General features: G+C 27.4%; 1 protein-coding gene across 1 annotated transcript; it reads right to left on the bottom strand.

The window, feature by feature from the left end:
- Window positions 1-2,697: 2,697 nt before the first annotated feature.
- LOC147801055 (uncharacterized) lies at window positions 2,698-3,240 on the bottom strand. The gene has a single exon (XM_087155742.1). The coding sequence runs from the start codon at window positions 3,238-3,240 to the stop codon at window positions 2,698-2,700; it is 543 nt and encodes a 180-aa protein (XP_087011868.1).
- Window positions 3,241-12,577: the final 9,337 nt, after the last annotated feature.

Genomic DNA, 12,577 nt, shown 5'->3' with positions numbered 1-12,577 from the left:
ATGGAATTTTTTTAATCATTTTTGTAACTCCCATGAATAGAATGTTGTATCTAAGATCTTTTCTATGCCTGAACGATTGAAGGCATTTTATTATAACTTAATTTTTGAAGTAAATCATAATACTTTTATTTAAATTCTTCAAATACAGACATTTGAGTTAGATTTGTTAGGTTTAGAAGTGCAATACATAAATAAAACTCTTATATTTTTCAATGTTAAAAGATATGACATTAATAAACAAAAAATAGTTTAGGTAATTGCATATATTAAATTTCACATAAACTTTCACATTATTTCACCCATTATTTTATTATAAGTATTTTTGTATTATTAGTGTATTTGTTACACTATCAATTCTATACTAGTCTATTGTAGTGATTTTATTTGTATATTTTGGAATATAAATTGTTTTGTATGATGATCACATAAAGATCTGTTTCTTAACTAAAAAAAATGATCTGTAAAAATATCATCTCAATGCTCATTTTATTCAAAATTGTTTTAATACTACAATAATTAACAAATTCATTCGTCTTTAATATTTCTTCAATTTTGTTATTAATTAATGTTAGTTAAAAAAGAAAATTTGGGCTCAAAATGTAGAAATGAAAGAACTCATATTGTTGCATTGTGTGTTGGTAAAATAAATTATTCATGCAATAAAAAACATTCATATTATTCCCATATTCTTACATTGTGTCTTTCATAATTAAATCTGCTGTTTTCATTGTGTTCATTGATATTCCTTAATTGTAAGTTTGACTTTTTGAGTGTTGTTTTGTTGATGTTTGTCTCATTACATAATTTATTTTATTTTGTTCCTAATTTGTTATAATGATACACTGTTGACAAGATGGATAATTTAAACTATTTTATCTTTCTGATTTAAATTTTATATTAGAAAGGACTAAAATTTAAAAAATTTGCAAACTTTCTCTATTTTAATAATAGTATCTGATAAAAAAGTTCTGTTTATCTATTTTCTTGACTTTAGCATTTTATTAAGTGTTTAAGCTTGGTCACATTACAAGTTAAAAAAATAAATGGTATTTGGCAATTTGAAAAATATTTTATTTTATACCTTATTTTATTACGTTTATAAGTGTAAACAGCTTTGTTCTATCTTGTGATAACAGTGTTGAGTTATGCTCTACAAATTATATGTTATAATTGAGTAACGAAATTGCTATACGAGTTATAATATAGCATTTCATGTATATATGTGAATTTGTAAAAAGGCGTGCTTGCAGACGACAAAGGTAAGATGAAAAAAAAATCCACTTTATGACTGCATTTAATTGCTTGTATATAAGATTTTTTATTTACCTTTTTTGAAAAATAAAGCAATGTGAAATACCAATTTTCACAAAATATTCATTGTGTTTTTATTTCTTTACATAGTTACATTATTTAAGAAATATATGTAATAAATTAGCAATGGAAAAGATAAGTATTTCTTCTGCAGCAACACTAATCTAAAGAATACACGACAATCACAAACAAGAATTTGTTTAGCTTTTTTATTATGGATTTTCAAATAAATTGCATGGTGTTTTATGTGTTGTTACAGAGCTTATATGGTATTGTTAAGTCAACTGTTAGTTGTAAATTCTTTTTCAATTCTAAAAAAACTGACACAAAAAATTAAAATCAAACTCAGCTAAATATATATACATGGAAATCCTATTGTCCTATTTTCAAATGTGCTTGATACTTATTAAAAATGTTACCAGTAACTGTGGTAATTGTTGGCAATTATTAGTATATCAGGAAAATAGTTTTCAGAAATGGTGCTAGTTGTATTCTTGACAAAATTAGTTCAAGCTGTTATGTGTAGTTGAAAGTTACATGTTACCAGGAAAATATGAAAACTTGACTGTTTATTCAGATTATCTTGCCAATTTGAAAAGGAAAAAAAAATATTTGAAGACATGTAATATACTTAGGCAAGAAATGTGTGACAAATCTTTGACATGTCATTTGACTAACATCAGTATGCTGACAACATTCTTGGTTGCAGTAAAAAAGCCATTGTGTTGTAGAAATGTTTATTGTTAATGCTTTGTTAATTTGAGTGCCCTTATAAAAGTTTTCTTTCTAGGCCCCTGCTTATAATCCTGCTAATAGAATTTATAGAGTGAATCTTCAGCACTATCCTCATAAAACCAAAATTTCTGGTCGACCTCAACCCAGTGGCGTACGCAGAATTTTTTCAAGGGGAGTGGAGCAGCGCCATCTGTAACTTTTGAGGAGTGCGCATGCGCTCAATGAACCAGAGAAGGATAATGTATGTAACCATCAACGAGAGAACATCTTCTCATTATCATAACTAAAAATAAAGTTTTTTGTTATTGTTAAAAAAAAAAAAAAAAAAAAGTCATGTTGTCAATTCGATGGATGTTGATTAAACGATTCGATAAACAATAACAAAAAACTTTATTTTTAGTTATGATAATGAGAAGATGTTCTCTCGTTGATGGTTACATACATTATCCTTCTCTGGTTCATTGAGCGCATGCGCACTCCTCAAAAGTTACAGATGGCGCTGCTCCATGCCGCCCACCTTGAAAGCTTTAAGAGCTTTCAAATTACAACATAGAAAATCTGAAATGAACAAAAAACATATTAATTAATAATAAGTAAAAATTAGTTTATACAGGACTTCTTGATTGAATTAATGAACTTAAAGTCAAATGTTCAAAGTTTGCAAAGTTTTGTAACAGCTCTTGGTGTCATGCCCTCAGCTGTTTTTAATGCCACGACTCTAACTTTTCCATCATGTCCAGGATGCACAGAGATCACTCGACCAAGTTTCCATTTCGTTGGTGGAAGATTATCATCCGAAATGAGGACAAGATCACCAATAATTAAGCTTTCCTTTGCCTGCTTCCATTTTGATCTTTGCTGCTGTTGAAGGATATACTCTTTCTGCCAACGATTCCAAAAATGTTGGACGATTCTTTGAGTTAACTGCCATCTGGAAAGACAGTTCATCTTCGTTGAGCTGTAGTCTGGTTCAGGTATAGCTGTTAGAGGACCACCAGCTATAAAGTGTCCAGGAGTTAATGCTGTCAAATCACTTGGATCGCTAGACATCGGTGATATTGGACGTGAATTTAAGCACGCTTCAATTTGTGTGAATACAGTATAAAGTTCCTCGAAAGTTAGTGTTACGTTGGATATGATTTTCTTGAGATGTTGTTTCACACATTTTATGTTAGATTCCCAAATTCCTCCCATGTGTGGAGAATTTACCGGGTTAAAATGCCATTCGATTCCATTTTCACTTAAATAATGTGACACTTCGTCATTGTGCTCATATGATTTAAGAAGCGTTGTAATTTCTGCTTTTAGTTTACGATTTGCTCCAATGAAGTTAGTGCCGCAGTCACTGTATATATGTGAGCATTTTCCTCGACGAGCAATAAATCGTTTAAGAGCTGCGATGAAAGAGTTAGTTGTTAAATCGCTGACAAGTCAAAGAAATTCGAGTATCTAATAAAGCACAATTATTTCCCTGATTTAGACAGCTAGATAATTTGACTTTTTATTTAGACAACATTGTTTAGTTAAATTTTGATTTGATTTTTTAAGTTTAAGAACATAATGTAATATCTTCTCGCGTGTAATATCTTCTGAAAAAAGTCCAATGTCATATGGGTGGGAAGTATCCCAGTAAGCACACACCTCACGGCAAACGTAAGGCCGTAAGCTGGCATTCTAGGTAGGATAACGGCAAAAGGCAAGTACAATACGGTCCTTTATCGTTTGTTTTGAGGCATTTCAGGAAGAGGCGGAATAACTCCTCACTTATACAGGCCCGAAAAATAAAACCGCTGTTTGGCCTCTTACACTAAATTAGTTACAGGACCTTTATTGTATACCGCTGTTTGGCCTCTTACACTTAATTAGTTACAGGACCTTTACTGTATACCGTTAATTAAATGTAATGTTACAATTGATTAATAATGAATAGATGCAGAGTTGGTAAAAAATGTGCTTTTAACTCAAAACTTTGAAAAAAATCAGGAGAGAAAGGAAAAAAATTCATAAAACATTAACCGTATTTTTTGAGAGGAAAAAAATAGTTTTTACTATTCTTTGAAAACTGCTAATTTTTTAAATAGAATATTAAAAACTAGAATTTTATTATTTTATTATAATCTAAATATACTTTCTGTGGCATTACCTATTATATTTTTAAAAAAAGTAATTTTAATAAAAAAATAATCATTTTAAATTTGATTACAATTTTTAAATAAATATATATAATTATTTTTTTTTTAATTTTTTCTTTTTGAAATCATTTTCTGAAGTATAATTTTTAACTCGAAATATAATATATTTGTTACTTTCAAGAAAAATTGAATACATATTCCCTTAAAAATAAGAATAAATATTAATACTTATAACTAGAACAATGAAATTAACCAAATGAAATTAACATGAATTTTTTTCAGACTATGATTCTTTTTTTAAACATTCTTTAAAACAAAAATGAATTGGTAAGTTCAAAATTCATGTAAATAAAAAAATCCATTTATAGAAAATAAATAGAAAAAAATATTGTAAATTGCTTATATCCTCCTTGAAATTATAAATATCTTGAATTTAGAGCAAGGATTTTTAATGAAATATGCTTTTTTATTACATTAATTTACTAACTTTTATTACAATTTAAGTATTTTGTAATAATGAATGTATACCATTTAAAAAAGTAAACTTTTCATTTATATAAACTGCTTTTTATTTTTTTTTATTTTAATATTCATTTTAAACTTAATATCTTAGTTTAATCACTTACTTCTTAAAAACTGGATTCAAAATAGTTTAAATGGTCTTAGGAATTTTGAATTTTAAAAAAATCGTGTTTAAATTTTCTGATTGGTTATAGCAAACGTCTAGTCCAATAAAGTAAGTAACTTTTTTTTCCGTAAACTTTTAAGCAATACTTGAAGGTAATAATTGCTTAGGAAATTTTATTCTTCAAAATATGTTTTTAAATAATAAAAATACATTTGGATATTTTTATTAATTAAACTTCAAAATATTAAGCAAATAATTTTTTCTCTAAGCTTATAATACAGAATATAGATAAAAATAAAAATTATACTTTCAAAATGTTAATTATATTTATTTTTTATTCGCATAACAAAAATATTTTTTCATGCAGTATTATATTTATTTTTAAAATAGTTTATATACATTAAGGAAAAAAAAACTGTTTTGAATGCAATACATAGATGGCGCTGTTTTTTTTATTTTTTACTTTAGACGTGTTTTCGATTCCTGCCGATAGATGGCAGAAAATATAAAGTGTCGGGTCTTGTAGGGTTGCCTTTCTTTTAACTTTGATAGAATTTCGCCAATTTGCACAGAATGACAGTCGGTACGGCTTCTGTCCTGGCTGAGGCATAACCCCCCGCGGACTCTGCGGAAACCATATCCCTCCCCCACCCAAGGACAACCCTCCAACAAAAGTTTCTGCTTACTAAAAGCAAATCTATCATTCATGTGTGGCAAGAGTCTGCACTATTTATTCTAGCATAAAATGTGACATAAATAAAAAAATGTTCTACTGCATATTGCCTTTACCAATTAAATAGCGGAATAGTTATTTAAAACCAGAATTGCGTTATTGAGTTTTATTTTAAAACTCAATTCTTTTAATAGCAAATTAGACAAAATTAAACATTAAATTTCTCTGTTTCAATCTTTCTTTACACTTACATTCATCACATACTTCAATTCAAGTGTTAATCAAAATAGATTCGTATTTAAAGCTGGAAAAAATACAAAAGTTATAGCATGATTTAAAAAAAGTTACCGATTTTTTCTTCTATGAAGTCGATATAAGATTTAAATAAAAATGCATTGTGTGAAAAATTACTCATTCTCCAATAATGTTCCCTAGTTGTAGAAAAATGAAAGAAACATGACAATACAAAATAATAAACGCACATTTATCCATTTTCAAACGTCATTTGCAAAATGTTTCCTATACATGAGTTAAAAACATTGTTTTTTCTCTCAAGGGGTTTTGGGGTTAACAAATTTTAAAATTGTGCTGTGTTTTAAATCTTAGGAAACAATGGCAGAAATATGGCTGAAATATGAAAATAACGGTAAGAGAACCGAAATTTTATTTGTTTGCCCAATTAAACTGTTGGTGTAGTTTTAAATTTACGGTCAATTTGCAAATCAATATTTTAGAAAAGGCATAACTATTTAGACAAAATTGAATGATTATGTAATTAGAACTAAGTGGAGCTCTTTTAACTTTTAACCATAAACTGGCGAAAAATGAAATAGTATTTCATGCTGCCGAATCGACTTGGCAATTTTCATAGTACAAAACGAATCCAATTTTCATACCTATTTTTTAAAGAGTGCAGTTCTTTTAGAATTAATTTATTAAAATCCGGTTAAAGTTTGAGGTTAATTTAAAAAAAAATCAAAAACAGATCATAGTTCGTAAACATGCAAATATTTAAATATATTAAATGTTTTTCAGATTGTGACGATAATTTATACCTTGACTGCAGCAGATAAATTTTTATCAATTGATCAGCTTCTACAGTCCCTTTTTAGAGGCGATTTTAAATATTAATCATACGCTTACTGATAATAGTTGTTCGACACAATTTATTTTTATGTATCCTTGTTTTCTACATGGAGGCACCGTCACCTGTTCGCTACGCTCGATAATCCCTGTAGTTTATTCTCGTTCATCAAGTTTGAAATAATTGAAGATCAAGTACAAATCGTTTTCTTCTACTTTTTTAAATAAAAATTACGATTGGATTGCCAGCAGTTGTATTTTAAGGATTACTAAGTTTTGACAAATGAAAAATAAGGAAAAACGGTCTCGCCGAGAGTTATTACGCATTGAAGATGTTCTATGAAAAAAGCAGTTTATGCCCACGCGCAAAATCGTTTTTTTTTTTTCTCTCAGAACTAGAGGCATTGGGTACAAACCTTTCTCAAGAATGTTCTTAAAAGTTTTTTTTTTCCTGAAAAGTCGATTAAAATTTATTTGTTTAATATAAAATTATTATACTTTTATTTAAGTTCATTATATTAACTTGTTAATTTTAACAAAATAAAAAAGATAGCTGGATTTGAATAATAAATAACTGTGCTTAAAAATATTACATTTAGAAAGGCAGAATGCGAGACACAATAAGAATTAATAAATTAGAAGTAATTTTTTCTTGTTAACAGATCATATAGGAAACAATTCTTATTTCTCTTTATTCTACATATATTTTCAAATATCGGTATGAAATGTCGAAGTTTTATATTTGGCAACACCTAATCTTTTTCTATATATATTTTTTTCTTTATTTTTATTATTTTTAATAAAGTCAAGAGGGATATTATGAAAATCGCGTAAATGAAAATTTTTTCCACAACAATCGATAAATATTTATTAGTTAAAGAAAAAATTAAAAAGAACCTTTTAAATTGTAATAACTTTCAGACAAATAAGAGTTTCTAAGAGGAAATAAAGACTCTATGTTACGGTTATAAACTAAATTTGGCTCTTTCAGCATACCAAATTTAACTTCTGCAACTGAATGCTTGCGGCCATAGAGCGGCCCACGTGTTATTTTTCTAACAAGTTTAAGAATAAAAATAATCTTGACTTAATTTTAGAATTATTTTTTAATTCCATTGCAATTTGCGTTCAATCTCCTACATATCTGCGTAATGTGAAGTTTCTAAATCTAACAGTGTCTGATAAAGTGTAACGTTAAGTTGAAAACTCCAAAACAGTGGCGGTGTCAGGGACCTTTTCAGTCTTCTGACAGAGAAGGAAATTTATTAATATCTGCTCGTTTTACGTTAATTTAGCAATGCAGTTTATTTTTCCAACTTCATATAAAAAGAAAGTTTTAGGAATGATCAATGTTAATGTTATTATTCTAGGTTCTCATGCGTTCGCACTTCTCGATTAGACCAATTTAATCGAAAACTTCAACACTATTATCTTAAGTAAAGAATTCTAAGAGTCATGAAAAAAATCATGATAGCGTCTCGAAAATCAAAAAGCATCTCGAAATGTAATAATAAAAAATAAAGAAGACAATTTTTGAAATTCTTAGAATTCATTGTTTTACAGACTGAGTTTTTTCTTTTTATTTTCACCAGAGCGTATTTTTAATAGTGTTATATTAAATTACTTTAAAGCATTTTATAATCTTTTTATAGTTAACTTATACACAACTATTGTTCTCCTTTTAGGCAGCAATTATTATATAAATATTAATACTGAAGAAAGAAAAGAATTTTGTATTGTTCTACGAAACGTATATTGGCTGGAATTAATTATCAATTTGGCCCATTGACTGACAAAAGGATAAAAATTAATTTAGACACCTTTTGTAATTTATGACGACCTTATAAAAGATCTATCCAAGAAAAAAAATGATCAATGGGTATCCAGTGATTGGAATAGTGCATTTACAATTCTCTCATGTTATTAAACTAATAGTATTCTTTGACTTTCATTAATCATTTTATTAACAAAATTGTAATGGTAAAGTTTATTTTTTCTCTCTTAATAACACATACTTTTTTTAATTTTTTATTTTAATAATCTTTTTAATTTGGATTAATTCGGTTTTTAGAAAACAGTTCAAACCAATCTTTCAATAAAATTTTGTATCAATAATATCTGATATCTAGTAACTTATTCTTAGTTTATTTGCAGTTAAATATAATAAATTCCGCAATTATAGTAGGAATAACGAAGTTTACCTAATACGACATAGTTAAATTAAATTTTTACTCTTTATTTTGTAAAAAAATTTTTTTTTTTGATATTCATATTTTTTGTAGAATATTTATTTTAAGGAACTTGTAATTCAACGTTGAGTAATTTACGCTGAGTAATTTTTTTGCCGTATTGACTTATTCATTCTTTATTTGACTTAGCTCAAATAAATATAATATCTCCCGAAATTGGTTATATGGGGTTTATATCAAATAAACCCCATATAATCAATTTCGAACAGTCCAGTAAACATATCTTAATAGAAAATTAAAGGATTTAAGTTTCCAACTCAGAATTTTAACACCTTAATCTTTACACTACTATAACAAACCTTAAATGAAAATATTGTTTCGAATTATTTTCGTTAAAACAAAAACAAAGTTTACTCACTGTCCCTTCCTTACACAGGGGGGTTGCTCTCCCAGGAGCGACCCATCATAATAATTAATTATCGAATTAGTGCTGCTTTAAATAGTTTTCGATAAAATTATAATAATTTGAATTATTATTATTAATGATTGCACTAAAATTAGTAGTTTGTAATGCAAGCACTTTTGTACGTTGTAAGAACTAGCGCTTTTTTTTTCTGCATATATTAAATGTAAAGTCAATATCAAAAAGAGAATCATAAGAATTTTAATGATCAATTTTATGCAATAGAATTTCAGGAATAAAAAGGAGTTTGTAAGTGTATTTGTGTGCCCTTCATGATATTAAAATATTTGTTAGTAAAAGAAGTAAAGACCTTTATTTTAGAATTAAGAAGTTAAAGTTTACTTTGAGGGGGACGAGTAGTAGGTGATGGAATGTAGCTGTTTCAAAAAGAGATCCTTTTCCTCTCTTTGTTAGTGTATGGTAACTTGAGAAGTTAACGATGTCCGGTTATGCGTTTCTCACATCCCACCCTGTTGGGGGTCAGAGTTCTTGAGGAACTTCAGACTTTTCCAATATTTTGTTATTTTTTAATGTTTTGAATCGATCTCCCCTATCATCAATTTCAGTTTTAATTTCTTTCCTTATATTGCTGACGATTATTATTATTTAACATTTTCATAAGACCACTATTATGTTCAATTGTTCGTAATAAGTTTTTCATTGAACTGTTTATTTTTTTTCCTAAAAAAATAAATAAGCAAAAATATAACAGAAAAACGCAAAATTCTCATATTTCGCAGATTGCGAAAAGCAATACACCGTAAAAGTCATTTACAGATCAAAATTGTGTTTCTAAAATGTATCTAACAAAAATCTTTCAACCATTTGTGGGAAATTAGAAAAGTAAATGAAAAATAAATATATAAATGAACTCTAATTTTTAAAAAAAATATTTTTTGATTTAATATCAAGGTCTTATTTGATTAGTAATATAACTTGTTAAAAATGGAGAGGGTCTCGCTTTTTATGCTTTATAAGTACAACAAAGCATCATAATTCTTTGCACTTTTTTGGATTTTTAAACTCCTTGTATCTGAACAGTCCAGAGCTTGTAAATGATTCAAATAAATCAAATTCATTCTCATTCATGTGTTTTAAAATTAACATTATTCAAATTAAAATTAACATTAAAATATTATAAAGCGAGAAATCAGTTACAACCTGTCATAATTCTAACAATTGATATAATAAATCGGTAACTTACTTAATTAACTATATTTCGTGGTTCGTGCAATAATGAAGAAAGCTAAAATATAAAAAGAAAACTGTAAAAGAAAAATTAACGGTAATTAAATTGTTAAATCTTCTTATTTCGCATCTTCATAAATTATTAAAATTCAATTCTTCTCTCATCTGGACACAAATGCATTTAAAATTAGATCTTTTGAAATTCATGCATTTAAATTTTTTACTGTCTTAATATTTATGAGTTAACTCAGAAACTTCTAACCGTATTTCATTTCTTAAATTAGCAAAAAAGTTCAGAAGGAAAAAATAATTAATGTACTCTGTTTTTATTTAATTTTGAACCAATACAGAAAAATTTATGAACGGGCAATGTTTAGGGAGGAAAACTCCTTAATTCTTTGAGTAGAGAAATAATAATACGTTACAATACCATGCGTTTCTTTCTAAATTAAAAATTCGTTAGGGCGTAGCCAACGGAGTTAAATTATTGCCGTATGCGCCATTGATAACTTCAATCTACGTTTTATTATCTGTATTTTATTTGTAGAGCAAAAACTGCAAGATTTAGAAAAATCAAATTACAATGGACTGTAGAGAAGTGTACAGGGATTACGATGGAATGAAGAAAATGTATGATCGATAATTTGTTTGAGAATTATTAACTCCTACACTCAGTGATAAAAAATATCGTACGAGCCGCTCTGCTGGACACAAAAATTCCTCTACAGAATTGAAATTTTGTTTTTCTGAGCAAAAACAACAAGATTTTGAAATTTGAAATTACTATGGTTTATAGAAAGAAATACAGAGAAAATTTAACATTCGATAATAAGTATTATTAACTCTTATACTTGTAAAAAAAATACTATATATGGATGATCTGTAAGATGAGAAAATGTATGATCAAAACTACCAAAATATTGCTAAGTTTACCATAATTCTAGCTCTATGGAAACACCAAAAAACGCGATAATTTTTACCAAAGTGTTTGGGTAATGTTTTAGGTTGACAATAAGATGAAATTTTATAATGTTTGTTAAATTTTGGTAAAATATGGTAAATAATCATGTTAGCTAAGAGCATTTTCTTCTTATAAGCCTTTATTCAATAAAATTAACTGTTCTGTTTTGTATTTTCTACTAAATGTGTGGTAATAAGAACTATATTTGTGAAAACCAGAATTTCTGTTAAACCCTTACAATTTGAATAGAAAATTTATCAAATAAATGGTTTAAATGCAGGATATATTTTAATTTTATTACCCAAGTTATTTTTTTTTATTTTTTTAAACCAGAAATGTCAATACAGTTCCGTAATTTTACCGAATTGTTTTCTTCGTATTTTCCACTTAAATGTAATTATGCAGTTAAAATTCGATGAGCTAAAAAATCATTTTTATATGTAAACCTAAAACGAATTTTCTTTCGAATTCCAATTTATTTGAAAGTCATTTCTAATTTAAGTGTTCATTCGTGATTTTTTTCAGGTATATTTTAAATATTGACTGTTTATTCATTTTTGCAGAAAATTCATTTTTTCGTCAGGAGATCTTTGTCTTTTTTTTAATTTTGTAAGCTCGGACTGAATTGTGAATTAAGAGTAGCGAAAGAGAGAGAGAGGGATTTGCATGTTGCAGGATATAAATCTTAACAGTTAAATTGACTTTTTTAAAAATAAATAAACCTAGCAATAAAAAGTATTCTCAGTTTAAACTGTTAAAATTCTCGTCAACAAATAAAATAATTTCTCAGCAATTTTTCTTGTTTTATTATTGTAATACACAATCTGTATTCCTTAGGTCAAATCTTCTTTAAAGTGCAGATGATGATAATTTTCAAGTTGAGGTAGTCCTCGAAGTCGTTACGATTAGCATTTTAACAAAACATTCTTACATAACGCTACTTCACTTGTACATTTTAAAAGCAAAATATTCAGCGTTTCAGTTTAAAATATTGGTTTTTAAGGGAAGAAAATAAAACAAGGATTTAAGGGAAACAATTACGCGGATAGGTGATCGGAAACGGGGGGAGTCAGAGACTCCCTGTTTTTCTTTTTTTAATTTTCGCATGGAACAATTCCTTAACAGAAAGAGTTAATAATATTTATTAATAATACATATTAATCTTATAGAGAAACAGGATTTTATTTTTCTGCACAGGAAGTCAAAACATTCAT

Source organism: Parasteatoda tepidariorum, chromosome 12, assembly GCF_982258835.1.
Source record: "Parasteatoda tepidariorum strain Cologne lab strain chromosome 12, Ptep-v5.0, whole genome shotgun sequence".
Taxonomy (NCBI): Eukaryota; Metazoa; Arthropoda; class Arachnida; order Araneae; family Theridiidae; genus Parasteatoda; species Parasteatoda tepidariorum.
Note: the sequence above shows the minus strand (reverse complement) of the source record. Positions and strands in the feature narration are given on the sequence as shown.

Bases quoted from the DNA above. Each gene is read 5' to 3' on its own strand.
- LOC147801055 (XM_087155742.1), bottom strand. From the start codon at position 3,240: ATGGGAGGAATTTGGGAATCTAACATAAAATGTGTGAAACAACATCTC.